The sequence below is a fragment of the Mus caroli genome, unplaced genomic scaffold, assembly GCF_978045245.1.
Source record: "Mus caroli unplaced genomic scaffold, Mus_caroli_1 scaffold_14, whole genome shotgun sequence".
NCBI lineage: Eukaryota > Metazoa > Chordata > Mammalia > Rodentia > Muridae > Mus > Mus caroli.
This window is the reverse complement of record NW_028227269.1, coordinates 2031059-2055935: the sequence shown is the minus strand read 5'-3', so window position 1 is coordinate 2055935 and position 24877 is coordinate 2031059. Positions and strand designations below refer to the sequence as shown.

The 24877-nt window shown below is 40.9% G+C and overlaps 1 protein-coding gene across 4 annotated transcripts in view; it reads right to left on the bottom strand.

The window, feature by feature from the left end:
• Nucleotides 1-24877, bottom strand: part of Atad2b (ATPase family AAA domain containing 2B) — a 131691-nt gene that overhangs the window by 101619 nt on the left and 5195 nt on the right. For 3 of the 4 annotated variants that reach the window (XM_029484503.2, XM_021178882.3, XM_029484502.2), the window contains exons 2-7: nucleotides 9478-9629; nucleotides 6995-7044; nucleotides 6453-6606; nucleotides 3276-3378; nucleotides 2089-2197; nucleotides 366-482 (exon numbers count right to left, since the gene is read on the bottom strand). In XM_029484503.2, the coding sequence (XP_029340363.1) occupies nucleotides 366-482; nucleotides 2089-2197; nucleotides 3276-3378; nucleotides 6453-6606; nucleotides 6995-7044; nucleotides 9478-9629 (685 nt within the window). The remainder of the gene's footprint in view (nucleotides 1-365; nucleotides 483-2088; nucleotides 2198-3275; nucleotides 3379-6452; nucleotides 6607-6994; nucleotides 7045-9477; nucleotides 9630-24877) is intronic. The other variant, XM_085830188.1, reaches the window with a different exon arrangement.

Genomic DNA, 24877 nt, shown 5'->3' with positions numbered 1-24877 from the left:
AGGAAAAAGAAGAACAAGAAATAACACTATGCATGACCCAGAGCTCCACCGTAGCTACCACAGCATGTGTACACAGAATTATGTAGAAAAAGACACACAGGACTTCAGAGGTTTCATTATGTTAATTCAGCACTGTTTGTTTGTTTGTTTGTTTGTTTGTTTTTTCTTGGTGGTGGGTTTTGTTTTGTTTTGTTTTTTTAAATTAGAAAAGGGATCTTGCCAATGATGAAGACTTGGGCTTAAGGCTTTTAACTTCAGCCTCCTAAACAGCAAAGAACACAGGGCTACATCACTGAGTACAGAAAAAAATGCTCTTTTTTTCTCAAGAGTGGTAAATTAGACAAGGAAGTTGTTGAGTCACCTACCTATAGGCGGTGCTTGGTATCGATCCACTGTTTTCCTTTGTCTCAAGTTATATGGTCTATCATTTTCTTCTCCTTCTGCCTCTTCAACCTCTATGTCTCCATCCTCCTCTTGAGATTCTAGTTTCCATATATAGAAAAGAAGAAACACTTTAATCCATAGGTATGGCTCCATTCTCAACCGAGTATTTACTTTCATCTATTATTCTTTCTACACATTTGACATATTAAAATGTTAGCAATTTATGATACAGTATAAACTAGTATAGCCAAAAATAAGCCTAGGTAAATATATATAAAAACAAAAAGTTCTTCCTACCAACATTTAATACACTTCTGTGAAAAAATAAACCACTGTGAATGAGGTATGGTGATGCACACCTTTAATAGGATAGCCCTGTTGCTGTTATATATATCTTGATGTTAATTCAGCTTCCACAAGAGGGGCTACCTGGCACTCAGGACTTCACGTGACCCTTCTAATAAATAAAGAAACCAATCACTGGATCCGAGAGAGAGAGAAGAGGCGGCAGAGAGACTTTTGAATGGGGGCAACAGGAGGACAAGATGTAGCTACACGTGGCCCCGTTTAGGAGGATGCGCCACTGGAGGATTTATGTTTAATATGGTCTATAAGATTAGGATTCTAATTGCTGCACCCAACAACTGAATTACCTGTTGATTCTAAACCAAGTTTGTGTGGTGTTTTCCTTCACTCGGCGACTCAACTGGATTCCAAAGAGAAAGGTACAGCGGCAAACCGTGGGTTTGCAAGATGTGCACCCCAAGTGGCCATGGGAATTTTGAAGTGTGGAGCTAGTGTGGTAGCAACCCACCAGTGGGAACTTAGTGAGCTGCGTGGAGTGTTTTCAGAGCTCTGAGTCAGAGAGTCTCCATGAGATGAGACCAAGCGGCCATGCCCACCAGTGTGAGGCCAGCCAGTCCACCGGGACCGGCTGGCACAGAGTGGTTTGCTTTATTTACTATTTCCCCCCCAAAAAAATCTCAGCACTCAGAAGGCAGAGACAGGCAGATCTCTGTGAGTTAGAGGCTAGCCTGGTCTATAAAGGTAGTTCCAGGACAGCTAAGGCTACACAAAGAAACCATGCCTGGGGGGAGGAGGAGAGGGAGATTATCTTGGAAAGTAAACTATATTATCAATATACCAAATCTCCTGATGATCTTTGATGATCACTGCTTAGAGAATTATACCATTGGGTTTGCTGGACACCAGTTTAAAAATTGACAGGGCCAATGTAGTCTTCATGTTCCTAGTTCCAGCCCTACAAGTTCATTCTGTGTTACTCAGTTCAGAACTACAGATGTCAGGTAAACAGTATTAGCTCCTTCACTGCTATCACTACCTCCATTTCTCTCTCTTCTTCTCAATCTATAACAAAAAACTAAAATCCAAATCATCAGAGACTCGGAGCCCTTTAGTTAGAAAGTTAACAAGTAACACAAGAGGGCTACCAACGAGGCAGGCTAGCCCAAGCCAAGGTTTGCCCACACTACACAAGTAAAGGGCTACAAAAGAGCCGCTTCATTCTGCCAACTGAAGGAACTGAAACTTCAGATAGTATCTGAATTTAAATTACTTTATACAGCACAGACATAAAAGGCAAAAAACAAAAGCAAAACAACTGTCTCTAAGTCCATAGCTAGTATACATCCTTCTTCCCTCTCAGAGTCCCCTAGCATTTCCCTCCCATGGCGCTGTACAGACCTTCTTCCTCGCCCTCAGTGGACACCTCATGATGATTCTGTATGCCATAACTATTTCTTCTCAGCGATTTTCTTCGTCTTTTTACCCTTGAATACATATCCATATTTTCCTTTTAAAGAAAGAAATTTGTCAACTAATAATATAGCATTTATCTCTGCTATAAATAAGTCAATAAATCAAACATGTTTGCTCAATATAATTTACCATACATCTACTTGCAAGTCACAAGTTCATGAAAAGAACATCTTAAAATCAGTAAATATAAAGGATAAAAAGGATATGGGAAGTGGCATAGTTCAGAGTCAGTGTTTAACATATACAAGACCTTGGGTTCAAGCCCATAGGGCTATTTTTATTTTTCTTTACAAGAAGGGAAGAGGGGAAAAAAGCTAAGAGAGAAGAAAATCAGAGAGAAGAAAAAGAAATTGGGTGAGGGGTTTGAAGAGGGAGCTGCAGGAACAGCAGCAAACAGTAAAATCCCAAACTAAGCATGGAATGAAGAGGAATAAACAATTGTTAATTTTAAAATATATGGCATTGGGTGGCTTGAGAGATGGCTTAGCAGATAAGAACACTGGCTGCTCTTCCAGAGGGCCCAGGTTCAATTTCCAGCATCCACTTGACAGCTCACAATTATCTATACCTCCAGTTCCAGGAGATCCAACACCATCACACAGACATACACACGGCAAAACACCAATGCACATAAAATATAAATAAATAAATAAATACTGCTGTTGGGCTGGGAGTGTAGTTCAGTTAGCAGTGCTCACCTCACTGCCCAATGCCCTGGGTGCCATCTGCAGCACCCCACAAACCAGGCATGATACCACATACCTGCAAGTAGGAGGTCAGAAGTTCAAGGCCAGTTAGCTACATTAACAAGAAAGAGGGGGAGAGGGGATGAAAGAGGAGAGGAGAGGAGAGGAGAGGAGAGAAGAGATCTACTGCTATCATCCTGTTTCTAGACTCCTAATTTTTTGCAAGTATAAAGAAAAATATTTTTCTTCCAGGCTTCCCAGCACACACATCAAGAGGTTCACGACCAACTGTGACTCTAGCTCTAGGGGATCCAACACCCTCTACTGGCTTCCGTGGGCATCTACACACAAGGCACACACACAGACAGACATGAATAAAACCTAAGGAGAAGTACTTGCAAAGGTTTCCACAGCTAATATACTCACAAATTCTGTATCTGTCCACATTCGAAGCCTCTCTACTTCGCCTGATCGACGGTTTCGTCGGATATTAATATTATCCATTTCTTGTAATACAGCTTCAGCAGTACTACAATCATATAATAAAAAGAGTTTAGACAATGGTGGGAGCACATTTACACAACATAAACGTTAAAGGGCTTGTCAAACCAATATTAAACTATCTCTTGATATGTAACTATATATAACATCTCAATTGAATAACTTTCATAGCCAGAATTTATCAAAACACAATTCCCAATTCATAAAACAAGATGTCCAAGTGTGGTGGAGCACACCTTTAATCCAAGCACACAGAAAGCGGTTAGGTAGATTTCTGTGGGTTCAAGACCAGTGTACTGGCTTTGTGTCAACTTGACACAGCTGGAGTTATCACAGAGAAAGGAGCTTCAGTTGAGGAAATGCCTCCATGAGATCCAGCTGTAAGGCATTTTCTCAATTAGTGATCAAGGAGGAAAGGCCCCTTGTGGGTGGGACCATCCCTGGGCTGGTAGTCTTGGGTTCTATAAGAGAGCAGGCTGAGCAAGCCAGGGGAAGCAAGCCAGTAAAGAACATCCCTCCACAGCCTCTGCATCAGCTCCTGCTTCCTGACCTGCTTGAGTTCCAGTCCTGACTTCCTTGGTGATGAACAGCAATGTGGAAGTGTAAGCCGAATAAACCCTTTCCTCCCCAACTTGCTTCCTAGTCATGATGTTTGTGCAGGAATAGAAACCCTGACCAAGACAACCAGCCTGGTGCACACAGTTTCAGACCAGCAAACACTAAATAGTGAGATATTATACTAAAAGATGGAATTGTTCTATTATAAAATTAATTCCCAACATCCCTATCAGGTAGCTAGTTCACAAACACATGTAACTCTAGCCCCAAGGAATCCAAAGCCCTCTTCTGCTCTCCACAGGCACAGGTACTGCATTTACACATACAAACACAGAAATTAAATAATATTTAAAAAGACATGAAAGACTATCTTCAACTTTTATACATTTATTAAAACTTTACAATTATAAACCTTTTTTTTAAGGCTCTAAATAAATAAACATGTTTGCTTATTAAAACTTTAAAAATCCATAATGTAGGTTAGGCATGGTGGCGAATACCTTAATCTCAGCACTTCAGAGGCAGAGATAAATGAATGATTATAAATTCATGACCAGCTTAATCTACACAGTAAGTTTCAGGCCAACCAGGTCTACACACTGAGAGAAAGAAAAGGGGATAAAGGAGAGAAAACACCACCCTAGCATGATAAATAACTACTACATTCATGGCACTGGCGGGGCGGGAGGGGCGGGGGAAGGACACCACCCTAGCATGATAAATAACTACTACATTCATGGCACTGGCGGGGCCGGAGGGGGGGGGGAAGGACACCACCCTAGCATGATAAATAACTACTACATTCATGGCACTGGCGGGGCGGGAGGGGGGGGAAGGACACCACCCTAGCATGATAAATAACTACTACATTCCTGGCACTGGCGGGGCGGGGGGGGGGGGGGGGGGGGGGAAGGACACCACCGCAGCATGATAAATAACTACTACATTCATGGCACTGGCGGGGCGGGGGGGGGGGGGGGGAGGACACCACCCTAGCATGATAAATAACTACTACATTCCTGGCACTGGCGGGGCGGGAGGGGGGGGAAGGACACCACCGCAGCATGATAAATAACTACTACATTCATGGCACTGGCGGGGCGGGGGGGGGGGGGGGGGGGGGGGGAAGGACACCACCCTAGCATGATAAATAACTACTACATTCATGGCACTGGCGGGGCGGGGGGGCGGGGGGAAGGACACCACCCTAGCATGATAAATAACTACTACATTCATGGCACTGGCGGGGCGGGAGGGGGGGGGGAAGGACACCACCGCAGCATGATAAATAACTACTACATTCATGGCACTGGCGGGGCGGGGGGGAGGGGAGGACACCACCGCAGCATGATAAATAACTACTACATTCATGGCACTGGCGGGGCGGGGCGGGGGGGGGGGGGGGGAAGGACACCACCGCAGCATGATAAATAACTACTACATTCATGGCACTGGTGGGGCGGGGGGGGGCGGGGGGGGAGGACACCACCGCAGCATGATAAATAACTACTACATTCATGGCACTGGCGGGGCGGGGGGGGGGGCGGGGGGGGAGGACACCACCGCAGCATGATAAATAACTACTACATTCATGGCACTGGCGGGGCGGGGGGGGGGGCGGGGGGGGAGGACACCACCGCAGCATGATAAATAACTACTACATTCATGGCACTGGCGGGGCGGGGCGGGAGGGGGGGGAAGGACACCACCCTAGCATGATAAATAACTACTACATTCATGGCACTGGCGGGGCGGGAGGGGGGGGGAAGGACACCACCGCAGCATGATAAATAACTACTACATTCATGGCACTGGCGGGGCGGGGGGGGGGGGCGGGGGAAGGACACCACCCTAGCATGATAAATAACTACTACATTCATGGCACTGGCGGGGCGGGGCGGGAGGGGGGGGAAGGACACCACCGCAGCATGATAAATAACTACTACATTCATGGCACTGGCGGGGCGGGAGGGGGGGGGAAGGACACCACCGCAGCATGATAAATAACTACTACATTCGTGGTATGGGGGGGGGGGGGAGTTGAATCTTTTAATATTAAGTTGTTACCCAAAAAGTATAGAAAATAGATATATAAAAACTTTAAAGCTAATAAGGTTAATTAAGCAATTTTTAAATTAAAGTAGAACACACCAATGTTTAAGAAACCTAGGATAATGTCTTAGCAATTGCTATTTAGGTTTTTTGTTTGCTTTGCTAGGCTCAGTTCATGTAAAAACTGGGAATGGCACCCATGTGGGAAAAGGTGGAGAATAGCTACAAGTGAATGGGGTGGAGACAGAAGACCCCTGCCTGGAGTGAGGCGAGTGAGTGGTTTGCTCCGGATTCAGCAGGAGAACCTATCTCAAAAATTAGTGCAATTGAGGAAAACACTCTATGTCAACCCCTGGTCTACAATGGCACTCCCCATACATATTCAAACAAATGTACACACAAACACATATACAACATATACACATGCATACACTAAAACAGCTGAAAAATCAAAAAATTAAATGAAATTGCTTAATTCATAAACACTCATACCTATTTACTAGCTGATCAAATAATAAACTCTGATTCACACTTTCAAATCTGTTTTTCCTGGACCGACAACTTTTTCTGACTTCCATGTCACCATTTATACATGAAAGGTCGCCATCTCCTTTCTTTTCCCCTCGAAGGGGGTGGCTTCGAAGTGCTGCAAGAGAGAGAATTTCATTTCAAAGTACAGAGTACAGAAAAATAGGGAAAAAAAATCAAAATTTAAAGGCTATAAAAACTGAATATAACTTCTTAAGTGGCTTTTTATTAAACAATCAAGGATCTCAATATTAATATTTTATGAAATTTAGTCATTTCCAACTAAAAGAGTATGCTATTAAATCACTCTAAGGGGTTGGAATATATGGCTCAGAAGTAGGAAACTTTTGGGGCGTGCAGGAGAACCATAGTTCAATCTCTAGTCCCAAAAAAATGTTAATAAAAACAAAACTAAATGGCTACTCTTTTGTCCATTCTCACACCTAACCTAATTAATGCCACTGTAACCATTTCAATGTTATCCAGTTTCCCATCAGAATACTCACACAAGCTACTATGTCCGTTTGGTAATGTAGCACCAGGCTGAGAAGCTAACCTAGAATACAGATACATTTAATACACAAACATATCAATATTTGTTTATATAAGTAAGAAATAAATAATGCTATTCTTATCCATTTTTAAAATAATATATTTTACTTTGATAACCTATCAATTAAAATAATAGTAGTTCAAAGTCATTTCATTATTTCAAGAAACTTTAATAAAAAACTGAATATAAGCTGAATTAATGTTGCTGTCAACTGTACAATTCAAATCCTATTAAAAGATTAAGGTTAAGCAGCATAAATTTAACCAAGACCGTAAGGAGCCATGGCAACAGACAACTATAGACTTCACTGAGAAAATAAATTCCAAGCTATGACAAATTTATTCAAACAAACTGTAAAAGAGGAAAAGAAATACTTAAATATCACAAACATTTGATAATCCAATCCATTTTAAAACACACACAAAGACCTATTCCCCCTTGTCTCTGAAACAAATAAAAAAGTCTATCTTAATACACTCTCAAATGTAAAAGCTCACGGTTAGCACCTTTGTACACCATATGCATGATACTCCAGGTATATGAATGTAAGTATAAAGCAACTGACTTAATACATGCACTCTAAAATGTTGCTGCTACATAATGGTTTCCAGAAATTCTCCAAAATCATTCTCAATATCAACTTACAACCACAAAGCATCACTTTTATTACCTCATAAGTACACTTTGGCACTTATAACATAACATGAACTCAGTTTAATATAACATAACATGAACTCAGTTTAATATAACATAACATTAACTCAGTTTAATATAACATAACATTAACTCAGTTTACTTGCAAATTATCAGTTTATTCATGGGTCTTGGTGCCAAATAAATTTTGGATGGATGTAGCTATAAATGACTAAATCACATCATTAAATTAGTCAAAACAGTAAGATGCAATGCTAAAAATAATTATGGAGAGGGGGAGGGGGAGGGGAGGAGAGGGAGGGGAGAGGGAGAAGCTTTTCTGAACAACATTATCATCACGGAGAAAAACAGCACAAATATGGTTCTGTTTTGCTCTAAAGGAGACAGGGTTTACTTAGCTCCTAATTTGTTGCTTATAATGTTGCTTTTAAGAAAAGAGGACTGGGGCCTGGCGTTGGTGGCACAAGCCTTTAATCCCAGCACTTGGGAGGCAGAGGCAGGAGGATTTCTGAGTTCAAGGCCAACCTGGTCTACAGAGTGAGTTCCAGGACAGCCAGAGAAACCCTGTCTCGAAAAACCAAAAAGAAAAAAAAAAAGAAAAGAAAAGAAAAAGAAAGAAAGAAAAGAGGACTGGGGATGTGTTCAATTCTCAGCATTGCTTAACCTATAGCTCCACCCCCCAGCCCAACTACCAGTGCCTCACCAGGAGATAGAGGAAAGAAGGAAAACAAAAATTTCAAGCAATTCAAGTACCTGACTATAATAATCATTAGCATCTCTCTTTATGAAGAAGATCCAGGCACTCTTGAGAGGTAGAAAGAACCAGAGTTCAATGCCAAATATGCTACATAACAAGTTCTAGGCTAGCCTAGGCTATATGAGACTCTGTATCATACATAGATGGATGGATGGATGGATGGATGGATGGATGGATGGATGGACGGGTGCATAGATGCATAGATAGATACTTAGATACCTAGATACATAGGTAGGTAGGTACATACATACATACATACATACACAGACAGACAGACAGACAGACAGACAGACAGATAGACAGGCAGGCAGGCAGGCAGGCAAAGACTAGTGAGATGTCTTTGTGGATAAAAGACCTTGCCATCAAACCTGACCTAATTTGATCCCCAAGATCTGCAAGATGAAAGAAGAGAATAGACTCCTATAAGTTGTCCTTTAACCTCCCATGCCCCACTATAATGCACTTTTGCACATACATATTACACATACAAATTAAATAAATGCTTTAAAAAGTAGAGCTAAGGCTGGTGAGATGGCTCAGTGGGTAAGAGCACCCGACTGCTCTTCCGAAGGTCCAGAGTTCAAATCCCAGCAACCACATGGTGGCTCACAACCATCCGCAACGAGATCTGGCGCCCTCTTCTGGGATGTCTGAAGACAGCTACAGTGTACTTACATATAATAAATAAATAAATCTTTAAAAAAAAAAAAAAAGTAGAGCTAAAATGGAACTCAGAATTATAACTACCCATGTACATTCAAGACCCATCAAAATCCCTATCCTTTTAGTACCAATAGTTTCTGGTACATGCTATTATACATGTCTTTATAAAACAAACACATTTTACAGCATATTTGGAAAAATAAAATTACAGAAAGTTTAAAATAAGTCTATTATCAATTATGAATATACATGAGTATTTGTAAAACACTTTCATTTAGAAAGAAAATTAACATCATTGCCAGCCCTAAATCATAGCAAACAATCCATGTATTCATGAAAAAACAGATACAACGAGTCCTCACCTGGTCTGACCAGATGGTATGTTCCATTCCTCTCGCTGACCAGTACTTCGTGATTTTGATTTGTCTTTGCAAACAGAATCCGGCTGTTTCAAAGTGCGTTTGGCTGGAGGAGATACGTGGCTATCACTTAAGCTTCCGTCAACTTCAGCCTTCTGAAAGACAATAAAAATGTATGTATTGGGGCTGGTAAGAGCACTGACTATTCTTCCAAAGGTCCTGAGTTCAAATCCAGAAACCATATGGTGGCTCACAACCACCTATAATGAGACCCAGCACCCTCTTCTGGTGTGTTTGAAAACAGCAACAGTGTATTTATTTATAATAATAAATAAATCTTTGGGCTGGAGTGAGCGGGGCTGACCAGAACAAACTGGGTTGGCCAGAGCAAGCAAAAGTCCTAAAATTCAATTTCCAACAACCACAAGAAGGCTCACAACCATCTGTATAGCTACAGTGTACTTGTATACATAAAATAAATAAATAAATCGTTTTTTAAAGTGTGTATTATTCCTATCAAGATTAATATGCTTAGATAATAATGTTTTTGTTTTAATTTATATATAAGGAATTTGAACTAGCCTTTAGACACTCTCAAAAAATTAAAAAGAAAAAGAAAAAAGAAAATATTATGAGTGTTTGAGGTGCACATATGTATCTCTCTGTGACATGATGCCTCAGACTCGCCCAAATACTCCACTACTCAAATCCCAAAGCAAGGACACTTTTTCTAACACGGACCCTTCCAATGTAGGAAGTCATAACACATAGCCAAGCCAATCAAATTCTGCCAAGTTTCTCCACAACATCTCAAGTCCAAGATCCTACCCATGAGCTAGCTCACTGCACTTAACAGTCAGATCTCTTCCCTTCAGTTTGCTTCTCTTTAACAACCTTGACTGTAAGAATATAGTTTTCAGCCTAGAATGATCGCTCACGTCTATAGTCCCACCTCAGAGGCTGAAGCAAAATGTGAAAACTCAAACTACAAATGTGAAAACTGCCAGAACTACACAGTTAAGTTCTAGAGCCACACCACAAGACTCTGAAAACAAAACAAGAAATAAAAGGGAAGGGAGATGAGGACGGAGGTAGAGAATAGAGAAGGAATGAATAGCTTTTATTTGCTAATCCAACCCTCCAGTCTGTGTCTAGGTGTTTCCTCATAATCTGATTTAGGCCATACATTTTAGAGAGAACGTATGGAAATAATGTTGGGTACACTAACTCACCCTTCCCCCATCACCTGACCATAATCTAGGTCAAGCTGGTACCTGTCAGGTTTCCCATTGGCTTCACTACATAACAGAATGATAACTAAACAATACAGTGACCCTTTCTGCAGGTTTACCTGGCTCTGTGCTTTAAGGGAAAGTGTCTTCCTTCCCACTAATTTACTCATTTCTATCAAGTATAGACTCATGGGTTCTCTATACTAAAATCATAACACTTTACTCTTATTTTATTGCTTAAATTAGGTAAGAATTGGCTAAAAGGAGACCCTTAAAAAGTGATTCCTGAAGCAAGCCAGTAAGTAACATCCCTCCATGGCCTCTGCATCAGCTCCTGCTCCCTGACCTGCTTGAGGTCCATCCAGCCTTCCTTTGGTGTTGTGCGAGTAAGTGTAAGCTGAAGAAACCTTTCCGTCTCTCTCACCGCCCCTGCCCCATCATTTTTATTTTTATTTTGTTTTGTTTTGTTTTGTTTGTTTTCGAGACAGGGTTTCTCTGTGTAGCCCTGGCTGTCCTAGAACTCACTCTGTAGACCAGGCTGGCCTCGAACTCAGAAATCTGCCTGTCTCTGACTCCCAAGTGCTGGGATTAAAGGCGTGTGCCACCACTGCCCGGCTTGAATACTTTTTTACAGAAGATTTTTTTTTCAGGACTCATTTTGTACTTTCTTGTTCTGGCTCTAGAAATAATCATTTCTGCAAGAATCCCTGGTTCCTTTTGGTAAAAGATGGTGTTTAAGAACTAGGGCTGGCCGGACGGTGGTGGCACACGCCTTTAATCCCAGCACTTGGGAGGCAGAGGCAGGCGGATTTCTGAGTTCGAGGCCAGCCTGGTCTACAAAGTGAGTTCCAGGACAGCCAGGGCTATACAGAGAAACCCTGTCTCGAAAAACCAAAAAAAAAAAAAAAAAAAGAACTAGGGCTGGAGAGATGGCTCAGCGGTTAGGAGCACAGACTGTTCTTCCAGAGGTCCTGAGTTCAATTCCCAGCAACCACATGGTGACTCAGAACAATCTGTAATGGGATCTGATGCCTCTTCTGGTGTATCTGAAGAGAGTGACAGTGAAGTCGCATGCATAAAATAATAAAATAAATCTTTAAAAAAAAACCAAAACTAAGAACCAGTACTTGGTGCACTTGCTGTCACTGGCGTCTCACTCACTCCAGTGAGCCCTCTCAGAAAAGAGCCACACACATCTGAGCACAGACGTAGGCAGATCTGCTTGTAAGCCATGGATAAATAGTGAAAGACATGGACTTACCCCAATCCTGCTACTATCTATCCCACATCCTAACTCCACCCGTTCTTTTCCTCCTCTACATTTATAAAGCCTTCTCAGATATAACCTTGGCTTCCACTATAATCAATACATTTATTTAACCAAGCATAGTGGCTCATACCTATAATCCCAACACCTAGGAAAAAAAGCAGGGAAAGGAGCAGAGGCTGGACATGGAGATATACACCTGTAATCCCAGCATGTGAAGGTTGAGCGAGGTAGATCAGGAGTTCAAGACTATCTATACATATCCTCCTTTCCTACATGAGATCTGGTCTCAACAACAAAATGGCCCTAGGTTTGCTCTGCAGCACCACAAACAAAGGAAAAGGTATCATATGCCATCCTAGATAAGCATTTTCCAAGGCATATATAAGCAGGAGCAATATGGCTAATATAAAAATACATGAGAAAGGCCGGGCGTTGGTGGCGCACGCCTTTAATCCCAGCACTCAGGAGGCAGAGGCAGGCGGATTTCTGAGTTCGAGGCCAGCCTGGTCTACAGAGTGAGTTCCAGGACAGCCAGGGCTACACAGAGAAACCCTGTCTCGAAAAGCCAAAAAAAAAAAAAAAAATACATGAGAAAACCTAAATCTGGGCATAGGGGACTACTTAGGTCAAGGACAGCCTAGAAACATAGAGAAACCCTGTCTCAAGAAAAAATAAAAAATCCTTTAGATAATCTAATTGTTTCCGTTTATACACTTAAGAAAATGCATTAAACCACTCTGGAAATCAGTTTGGCAGTTCCTCAGAAAATTGGACATAATACTACCAGAGGATCCAGCAATACCTCTCCTGGGCATATATCCAGAAGATGTTCCAACCGGTAAGAAGGACACATGCTCCACTATGTTCATAGCAGCCTTATTTATAATAGCCAGAAGCTGGAAAGAACCCAGATGACCCTCAACAGAGGAATGGATACAGAAAATGTGGTACATTTACACAATGGAGTACTACTCAGCTATTAAAAGGAATGAATTTATGAAATTCCTAGGCAAATGGATGGATTTGGAGGGCATCATCCTGAGTGAGGTAACATATTCACAAAGGAACTCACACAATATGTACTCACTGATAGGCGGATATTAGCCCAAAAACTTAGGATACCCAAGATATACAATTTGTTAAACGCATGAAACTCAAGAAGAACGAAGACCAAAGTGTGGACACTGTGCCCCTTCTTAGAATTGGGAACAAAAAACCCATGGAAAGAGTTACAGAGATAAAGTTTGGAGCTGTGAAGAAAGGATGGACCATCTAAAGACTGCCATATCCAGGGATCTATCCCATAATCAGCTTCCAAACGCTGACACCATTGCATACACTAGCAAGATTTTGCTGAAAGGACCCAGATATAGCTGTCTCTTGTGAGACAATGCCGGGGCCTAGCAAACACAGAAGTGGATGCTCACAGTCAGCTATTGGATGGATCACAGGGCCCCCAATGGAGGAGCTAGAGAAAGTATCCAAGGAGCTAAAGGGAACTGCAACCCCATAGGCGGATCATTATTATGAACTAACCAGTACCCCAGAGCTCTTTGACTCTAGCTGCATTTGTATCAAAAGATGGCCTAGTCGGCCATCACTGGAAAGAGAGGCCCATTGGACTTGCCAACTTTATATGCCCCAGTACAGGGGAAGGCCAGGGCCAAGGGGTGGGGGGGACTGGGGGGGGGGGGGAGTGTATTGGGGACTTTTTGGATAGCATTGGAAATGTAATTGAGGAAAATACCTAATTAAAAAAAAAAGAAAATTATGAGCAGCTATAAAAAAAAAGAAAAAAGAAAATGCATTAAAATTATCCAACTCCTAAATGCGTATTTTTCTATTTTCCCAAAGCAAGTTATCTGTATTACACTGGTGAGAATGTAGTTATTAAGAGCTGAGACTGTAGCTCAATGAGAGTGCTTAATGTCCATGAAGAACCACCAAAAAGAAAAGGTTACTAGTAAATATACAATGAACTGTGTCCGTGTATATTCGAAAGACATCTATTTAATAGAAAAATTTCTCCTAGAACTAAATAGAGGAAGCTGGCTTCAAACTCATAGATCTGCCTGCCTTTGTCATCCAGCTGCTGGGATTCAAGGTATGTGCCACCCTCCCTGGATGACATGAACTTTTTTTTTCTTTTAAAATTTTTTACTTTAGTTTTCAACATTTTTTTTTCCCTTTCTCTCTCCCATATATCCCTCCCTACTTTCCTTCAAATTTTTGGCCCCTTTTTTCACTAACTGTTATTCCTAAATATAACCCACTCAGTCCTTATTTTACTTGTATGTGTGTTTATAGGGCAGACACTTGGCAATGGACTTCCCTGGGGCAGAGCACCTTTCCTGCTCCCATCTCCCCTCAGCTGCCTACAGGGCTCAACTCATTTTAGGCAATCATGCTGGTGAGACTTGATGGGTGTACCTTCTAGCATTACTAGAAGACACAATTTTACAGCCACCCCCCTGATCCTCTGACTTACAACGTACCCACTGCCCATTCCCTGAACCCTAAGTGTAGAAGTGTTTTATACACCAAGCTTTCTGGACTGAGCTCCCCACTCTGTGCATCAATCAGTTGTGGTTTTCTGTAGTCATCTCCATCTGTTGCAAAGTGACTACACAAAAAGAAAAGCAATTACAAACTCAATCGTAGGACCCCAAAATAATAACACATGCCTGAAATCCTAGCACTTGGGCTACAGCAAGAAAATCACAAATGCAAGGCTAGTCTAGGCTACAAAGTGAGACCCTGTCTCAAGAGAGAGAGAGAGAAAGAGAATGTTCTTTAAACTGTACAGTAGGCTCTTGCTTTCTCTAACACTGTCCTTTAACAGAGTAAATACTAAGGTTCTGAGTTAAGTTAACTAGCTAGTCCAAGACCACCTGGCTAATAAGTTACAAAAGCAAAAAGAAAACCACCTAGGTGCTGGTAATGATAGTAACTATCTTTCATTCACCACTGCGGAGGCAGGAGCAGGCAGGGCTCTCTGAATTTGAGGCCAACCTGGTCTACAGGCCAACCAGTTACATGGTGAAATGTTACCTCCAAAACAAACAATAAAAACAAAACAGAAAAAAAAAAAAAAAGGACAAGAAAGAAGGGGGGGGAGGGAAGGAGGGACCTAAAATTTTGCCCTTTCTTCAATAATGTTCTGTGTTCGATCTCAGAAAGTGCATCCTATTGTACTTATGGTGTCTAGAGAATCCTCACCAACACCCACCCTAACACTGTAGTCGGAAGGCCAACAGCACAGGCAGCACAGGCAGCACAGGCTGGGAGGTATGAGTGCTTCGTCTCTATGAGAGGGAGGAGCTATGATGTGGCATAGTCTAAAGTAATTACTGAGAAGAAACCCTTATCTTCTGAGCTCAGGTATGCTGTAATACCTATAAGCTACTGTATCAACTTAGACAGCATAAGTCAGCAATATTCCTTCTTTTTCTTTGATAGGGGGTCTCACTGTGTAGCTCTTGCTGTTCTGGAACTCACTCTGTAGACTAGGCTGACCTCAAATTCAGAGATCTGCCTGCCTCTGCCTCTGCCTCCCAAGTGCTGGGACTCACCCTGCCAGCATTATTCCTTCTAATCAAATCCTATCACTCATCATTTAAGACTCTTTTTTACATTAAATCTTCCTGAAAAGGCTCTAACCTAAACTACTGTATCTTCCTAATAATTTATATATCATAATTTCACAAGCTTATTTGACCAAGTTCTTTATCTGCAAGTACTGAACTGTTCCAAACAAAATTCTGAAGACAAGTACTATGTTCTAAGGAATTAAACATAACAAAAAAGGTAAATTTTTACATAATCTGTCCACATGATTTTCTAAATATCAATAAGTAAGTTTTTAGTAGCCCTTCTAGTTCCACAATTAAGAAGTTCTAGGCCATGATGACATATACCTTTAGTCCCAACACCCTGGAGGCAGAGAAGCAGGGGAAGTGGCAGGGTAGGGATGTATTGTATGAAAGAATAAAAAATAAAAATAGAAAAAAGAAAATAAAGATTCTTTACCCAAAAAAAAAAGGTTTTGCTAGACATGGTAATATATGCCTTTAATCCCAGCACTCAGGAGGCAGAGGCAGGCAGTATCCCTTTCTTTTTGTTTTTTAAACATTTTTTTTAAAGATTTATTTATTTTTATTATATGTAAGTACACTGTAGCTGTCTTCAGACACTCCAGAAGAGGGAGTCAGATCTCATTACGGATGGTTGTGAGCCACCATGTGGTTGCTGGGATTTGAACTTCCTACCTTCAGAAGAGCAGTCGGGTGCTCTTACCCACTGAGCCATCTCACCAGCCCTCTTTTTGTTTTTTTTTTGTTTTTATTGTTTGTTTTGGAGGTAACATTTCACCATGTAACTGGTTGGCCTGGAACTAACTCTGTAGACCAGGTTGGCCTCAAATTCAGAGAGACCTGCCTGCTCCTGCCTCCGCAGTGGTTAATGAAAGATAGTTACTATCATTACCAGCTCCTAGGTGGTTTTCTTTTTGCTTTTGTAAGTTATTAGCCAGGTGGTCTTGGACTAGCTAGTTAACTTAACTCAGAACCTTAGTATCTCTGAGTTGGAGGCCAGCCTGGACTACAGAGTAATTTCTGGGCTACACAGAGAAACAAAACAAAACAAAAGCTTCTTTCAGACTGTTGTCCAAATACCAACTGCATCGGAGCCTACCTACATTAGTTAGTCATCATGGACTATAACCTGCTCAACTAGAATCTCTGGAGGTGGAGGGATCTAACAAGGCCTTCAACTGATTCTCAATATGCAAGTTTGAGGGTATCAAGTATCATCTGAGATGCAGCACCCCAACTTACGCACTAGACCTACATATTCACTTTTTTTCCATGAGAGGGTTTCGACATGGACATACTAAAGAGCAGACGTCAGCATAAACACTACTACAAAAAGGTTCCTCCTTACAAAAGAATCCAAGGATTTAAGCAATACAAATAACCAGATCTAAACAGGGAGAAAATAATTATTTTAACACCATTTAATTAGCCTCAAGGTTTGGGAAAGCTTTTATCTACAAACCTGATACTAACAATTTACCTTTAATAGGCTGGTCATAATACTCAACCTTAGCTTTTTCATCTTCAAAGCACTTTGCTAGCTAATTATAACCTAACCCTTTGAGGGTAGGTGTTACTGGTTTCATGACAAAGATATTTCAGAGAGATTATGCAATCTACCCACAGCCATTTAGCAATCTGTCAGAGTAATTACAATCCATGAGTAGGAAAATATCTTAGACTAAAAAAATAAATTCAATTAGCAAACACTTACTGAAAACCTAGTATGTACAGATGACATTAAGGAGTAAAAATGACATACTTGAAATCAATACAATTCATTGGGTTGATAGAGTCACAACACTGATATAAATATTTATAATAGCAAAAAATTCTCAGAAAAATGGAAAACCAGGAATAATTAAAAGAGACAAAATAATTATTAATAGAGACAAAGTTAGATCAAATAGTCTATAGGTATGAACAGTCTTTTCCAATTTCCTTAGTAAGACCACCTTTTAGTCTACCTTTTAAGGGAGTGGGGAACAACTAGCATATTCCAGGACTCATTACAAAGCTCAACAAAAAATGCAGCTGCTCCTTTTTTCCCCCTTTTATTTGTTATAAAAAAAAAAAAAAAAAAAAGCACAGAGGTAGCAGTTACCGTGATTGCAGAAAACAAAACTGGGGCTGCTCTTTATTTACTTGAAACAGCCGTTGTCAGGCATAGAAAATGTCCTGAATGTCCCCCAAACATCCCAAAAGCAGTGCTTACTTACATTGTTTCTAAACAATCATTATAAAATTATGTCCAAGCACACAAAAAGATATGCAAGTGACAAGTGGCCAGAAGGTACAGAAAAACAGAAACAATCTGCAATAACTCAGATGCACCTCTTCCGACAGAATACTGTAGATGATAGTTTTTGCTTTTAATCTGAAAATGAAAAAGGAGTATCATGACACAAGGTTCTAAGCTTGATCTTAAATAGTAGCGGGCAGGAGAAACAGACACTGAGAACTGAGACTGAGTAGAGGAACTACCACAGACCTGGAACACTACCACTATGAATCCAGGACTGTAAAGACTGTTGCAAGTGTAAGAACATATGGGCTTAAATGCAGACACTTGGCAGCTCTTATCTCCACTAATTTACACCTGCCACACCACTTACTACATACCTATTCTTGTTTGATATACTAAAGATTATAAGGGATGTAGCAGTCCCTACCGTTCAAGAAAGTTAAAACCGAACACGTAGGTATATAAAAACTTTAGTGCTCAGACTACTGAAGAGTGGGGGTAGTTTTATTTAGACTCTTTGTAGAACAAATCTATAAAAATTAAAATACAGATCAAGCAAGATGTCTCAGCAGGGGCTGGAGAGATGGCTCATCGGTTAAGAGCACTGACTGTTCTTCCAGAGGTCCTGAGTTCAATTCCCAGCAACCACATGGTGGCTCATAACCATCTGTAATGCGATCTGATGCCCTCTTCTGGTGTGTCTGGTATATTCATATAAATAAAATAAAGTCTTTTAAAAAACAAAAAAGCTGTCTCAACAGAAAAACTGCTTGCCTCAGAAGCCTGGCAGGACCCAAGTAAAGATAAAAGGATAGGACAGACGACAAAGTTGCACACTGTGGCACATGTGCCCTACACACACACACACACACACACACACACACACTTTTAACTAAAATAAAAACAACTCTAACCCAGAGATTTCACTTGCCCTGAAAGAGAGAGAGAGAGAGAGAGAGAGAGAGAGAGAGAGATGGTAGCACAAACGAGTAATACCTGCAACAGGGATGCAGAAACAACAAGATCACCTTCAGTTCAAGGTCAACGTCTTCTACACAAAATTCCAAAACAACCCAACGTTACCTAGCAAGACCCTGACTCATAAAAAAAGGGCAGGAGACAAAGCAGACATCTAGGCTCACAAAGTTATGGGATACACCTTTTTGGATGTAGAAGCTAATGAAGACAGCCTGGCCACTGTGAGCTGGATGAAGCTGTATGCTCCAGCAAATGACCGGCCCTGGCTGAGTGTTCCCAGGACTTCTATGGTGGTCACTCCCCTGGACAGTGCTCAGGGACAGCCAAATGGGTGCTACCAGCCTTCCCAGTAACTGCATCAAGCAGAGCTCAAGAGGTAAATCTCTGTCTGGCTAAGGGGTCATCTGTTTCCTTACACGAATATCCAGTGAATCTTGACCTTTCCCAACCTACCTTGTACCCTGGGCCATGCCCCCACCAAGCCAAACAGGGACTGTATCTTCACAGCTGATCTCTTCACAGCTACAAAGCCCCCTGCTTGCAACCAACTCCCAGCTCTACTTAAAATGGACACACCACTTTTTATTCAAAGGCAGATCTCTGTGAGTTCAAGGCCAGCCTAGTCTACACACAAAAACCCTGTCCTGGGAGGTGGGGGGTGAAAGGAGGGGATAGAGGGAGTTAAAGAGATGGCTCAATACTTGTTGCTCTCTAAAAGAACTCAGGATCACTTCTCGGCACCCACATAAAAGTCTCACAACCATAAGTAACTCCAGTTCCAGGGATTCAATGCCCTCCCTCAGCCCTCATAGGCACCAAGCACACAAACAGCACACATACAAACTTCTAGGCAAACATTCATAGAAATTCTCTGCTACTTCAGAGACACAAAGAGCACTTAAGCCCAGGAATTCAAGACCAGCCTGGACAAAACAGCTAGACTCCATGTGGGAGAAAGAAAACAGATGGGGGAAATACAAAGTTAAACTCTATGTGTATGCAAGGTCAAAAATAAATAGTAACCCCCCATCATGGAATAAAAACTTTAAAGCTAGCCAGGTGGTGGTGGTGGAGCACGCCTTTAATCCCAGCACTTGGGAGGCAGAGGCAGGCGGATTTCTGAGTTCGAAGCCAGCCTGGTCTACAAAGTGAGTTCCAGGACAGCCAGGACTATACAGAGAAACCCTGTCTCGGGGAAAAAAAAAAACAAAAAAAAAAAACTTTAAAGCTGAGCTGGACAAATAGTTCAGTGGATCAAACTGCTTGCTGCAAAAGCACGAAAGCCTGAATTTAAATGCCCTAACACTCCCATCAAAAAGCATATCCATATGTACCTGTAATGCCAGCACAGTGGTGGAAGGTTCACTACCACCAGCCTAACCAGAACACAGGGAGTCGAGGTTCAGTGAGAGTCCTTATCTCAAGGAAAGAGGTGGAGAGTGACAGAGGGACACACAATGTTCTCTTCTGACCTACTCATGTATACTTATGGTCATAGACACCTGTGTGTATGTGCACACACACAAAATCAATAGTCTGGAAAACTTTGGAAAAAAAGAAAAAAATACTGACTTCAACAACAAAAAATAAAGGGGGTTGGAGGAAACTTAACTGGCATTTTATAAACAAAATCAAAATAAAATTAATATGGGTATAATAAGTTGCTCAAGGCCAGTAATTAAAGAAACAATGTTAAATATCTAAATATCAGTAGAAATGTGGAAATATAAGAACTTTTATACACTACTCCGAGACACAGAGACAAAACAGAAAATCTGGAGTAACCATTATTTTTAGTACAGGCATTCTCTACTTATTTCTAGATCTATCACAACACTATTCCCATACCAAATCTACAAGAGGCACTGTATAAAGGTTTTAATTGGAGTAATATTGAAGCATTGTAAGTACTCACTCAGGACTTGAAAGTGTATGGTTAAATGCAGTATGTACATAAAGGCATCAATCAGACAGCAATCAGACATTGACTATATGTATCCTCAACCACTCAGGGGCTGAAAATAAAGAGTTAAAAACTAAAATGAGCTCTAGAACTAGATATTACTCATATAAAGTTATGTATGTGCACCTGTTCATATCTCATATTCAACTGAGTGTTGAGGACACCGATCTTTCTTCTGGCACAAGCACGGACTGAATGCAGGCAAATAATGGTCACCCCACCTAGTAAGCATGGTTTTCCATAACCTAGAAAGACCAGGCTTTATTAAGAAGATAAATACCTCATGACTTTTAACTGTGCTAATGCTGATATAGCAGATTTCCAATGAAATATTAACCACAAAGATGTGCTAACTACCAACGAGAGCAAAAGATAATGAAATATATGCATGAAAATATTTAATGAGGGATGTAGCTCAGTTAGTAGAATGTTTGCCTAGCATGCATGAGGCACTGGATTTGATGCTCAGCACTATATGAATTAGATGTGGCACTCCAATAACTATATAATATAGCAAGATTATAGCCCATATGGGCTATATGAAGCCCCATTTAAAAAAACAAAAACCTAAATAAAAAGTCCTAACGAAACCTACTACTTTGTATGTTAACCTAAAAATAAAAATAACAAAAATAGAAGCCAGGGATAGTGGTGCCTACCATTCTCCCAGCACTCAGAAAGCAAAGACAAGTAGATCTCTGGAGGCTGGTTCATATAGTAAAATCCAGGCTAGCCAGGGCTGTATAGACTCTTTAGAATAACAATAACAATAATTACAATAACATTTTTTTAAACCTTCTTATATAAATTACTTAGGAATTATCATCATTTATCAAGGTAGATATCTATAAACTAATTATTCTAAATAGTGGAACTCTGTAAAAATGACTTTACAATTTCTATTACATTTTCAACCTGTGACTTTTTTACTCAAATTTTCTTCTAAAGGTACATAAAGCTCAGACACGGGGCTGGAGAGATGGCTCAGCAGTTAAGAGCACTGACTGCTCTTAACCAGAGGTCCTGAGTTCAAATCCCAGCAACCACATGGTGGCTCACAACCATAATAGATCAGTCGCCCTCTTCTGGAGTGTCTGAAGACAGCTACAGTGTAGTTAGATATAATAATAAATAAATCTTTTTTAAAAAAATAAAGCTCAGACACTAAAATATTAAAAATCTAAAACTTTAGCCAGAATCAAATATGATCCCACTTAAAGCAAAAGGATTTCCCCGTTCAAGTCTAGTGAGACTTAAACACAGCAGGATACTGTCTCAAAAATCAAATAGGTAAGTAAATCTAAAGAGTGAAAACTGGAAAGAGATTAGTTCTAAACTAGACTTGATTCTTTACATTTGTCTATTGTGTGTGCATGTGTGTGCTGTGTGTATGGAGGAGTTGGTTCTCCCGCTCCATCATGCAGATTTCAGTGGTCAAACTCAGGCCATCAGTCTTAGTGACTTGATCTTTACCCTAAAGACGTCAACAGCCCATATACTAGCTATGGACTATATTTTTCCTTTATCTTTTTGAAGACCAAATATTTAATAAGTGATTCAATTTTATTAACCATCTTAAGTACTTTAAAGAAAGTTGGCTAGCACTAAAGATTTTTGCAATAAATAAAAATATTTACACAAAGCCGGGCGTGGTGGCGCACGCCTTTGATCCCAGTACTGGAGAGGCAGAGGCAGGCAGATTTCTGAGTTCGAGGCCAGCCTGGTCTACAAAGTGAGTTCCAGGATAGCCAGGGCTACACAGAGAAACCCTGTCTTGAAAAACCAAAAAAAAAAAAAAAATAACACAAGAACTTTAATTTTTTCTATTTCTCTGAAATTACATTTCTATGAAAAATAAAACTGAGGGATGACAGGTTTTTAAAGTAACTTGAAAATCCAAAGTCCAAAAGTACCAGATCACTCCATTCACTGCCTCTCAAATACTCTTAAGGCAAAACCAGGTCACACTAAGCTCACTTATAATATGCAAAAAGCCTTAGATAGCCCAGGAGAGTAATGTCTGTAACCAAAGGCCCCCGTCGGTTCCCTACACCAGTGCTACTTTATTTCCTCACTTCAATCTAAACTTGCCAATAAGTGAGCTATTCAAGACTTTAAAGACCTAAACAGAGATAAGGACGAGTATAAAATTCTGACACAGTGATTAGGCAAACAATTTCCAGATGCTTTTGGCCCCATCCAAAACCCATGCACGAACAGGCTGAGTGTTCAAGTGGTAACTCTAAAAAGGCTGCTAAATTATCCAAATAAATGTAGACAGAAGGCACCAGATTTCAAAGAAGGGTTAATTATATTTTTATAGTATGTACTTTTCTCCCTCCCACTAGGCTTTAAAAATTAAGAGGCGTAGATTTTGTGGTATAACTACCTACCTCATCCCAAGCACCTTGCTGGAGTCTGGAGACTCCAATAGTCATGACATTCAAGAACGAGACTGTACAATTCCAGGAGGGGCAACTCACGCAGACTATACTGTGAATGGGACCTCAACTTTCAGAATACATCAGTCAAGGTAATGTACGCTTAGCATCCCAGCTCCCTGGGAAGCTGAGATAGAGTACAAATTCAAGGACAGCCTAAGCAACACAGAAGACTGGATCTCAACAACAGAGAACATGAAAGAATTCCATCAAAACATTCAGAAGGTAGAATCCAGAACTATAATTGAACTTATCTATGTCAGTGATTTTGTCAGAAGCAACTCACTCGGTTTTCTCATATGCCTATCACATATACATTCATAGTTCTTAATGTAGGGGCTAAATTTCACTTGTCCTCTATTCTTTTTTTCTTTTTTGTTTTGTTTTTTAATTATCTTTCATCTTTTTTTACATTATTGCCTTCCAGGTTGCCCTACCACAGACAGTACCTCATTCCATTCCTTCTCTATCCCCACCCCGACCCCACTGGGACTCTCCACTCCCTGGGGCCTCAAGTCTCTCCAGGGTTAGGTGAATCTTCTCTCACTGAGGCCAGACCAGGCAGTCCTCTGCTGTATAAGTGTCAGGCGTTGTCCTCTATTCTTAAAGCACTGGATTTTCATTTCACAAAATAGGCCAGCTCGTCAAATTACTGTTCATTCAACCATTAGCAGATACAATGAGCATCTTGTTTATGTCACATGTTGGAGTAGGTCCTGAATGGACGAATTAATAGGAAAATAAAAGTGCCTGCCCTCATGATGCCTACAGCCAATTTTCCTACAGTCTAAAGGTACTAGGTACACGGTCTATAGTTAGTTATTGAAAGGGCTATGGCAGAAGTTCAAGGCCAACCTAATCAACATAGCAAGATCTCTTCTGAAAGAGAAAGACGACCTAAAAAGAAACCTCCCCACTACCCTACCCCCTCACCCCTTGGAGACAGGGTTTCTTCTGGCTGTCCTGGAACTTCCTATGTAGACCAGGCTGGCTTCGAACTCACAGAGATCTGTCTGCCTCTGCCTCCCAAGTGCTGGGATTAAAAGCGAACAACCACCACTGCCTGTCCTAAAAGGGGCTTTTTCTATTGTTGGTTTGGTGTTTGTCTGTTCATTTGTGTATTGCTTTTTTGGGAGGGTTTTGGTCTGTGACCCATGATGGCCTAGAACTCACTATATAGCTAGCCCAGGCTGGCCTCAAACTCAAGCAACCCTCTTCCCTCAACCTCCACAGTGCTAGGATTACAGGAATGAGCCATCTTGTGCAGTTAGAGAATGACTTTAAGCAAAATCTATATCTTATCTCCAGATAAGTACAAAACAATAAGAAAAACACTACCAGCATATGCATAACTCACGAGCACCATAAGCTTAGAATCTGACAGCAGCATACACTCAAATTATTTAAACACCAATACAAACTACAACCTGACACTATATATAAGATCCTTAAAAAGGCATCTAGATTGGGGTGGCAGGGTGTTTCAGAACAGAGTATATGCTCAGCATAAGCAGAATCCGATACTTTTTCTTGGTTTTGTTTATTTTTGAGCCAGGTTCTATGATCCAGACTAGCATCAAACTGGCGCGCACACGCACACACACCCCTTGGTTTTCTAAGACAGGTTCTCACTATGCAGCAGCTCCAAATGGTTATAAACTCACTCTGTACCCTCGGCTGG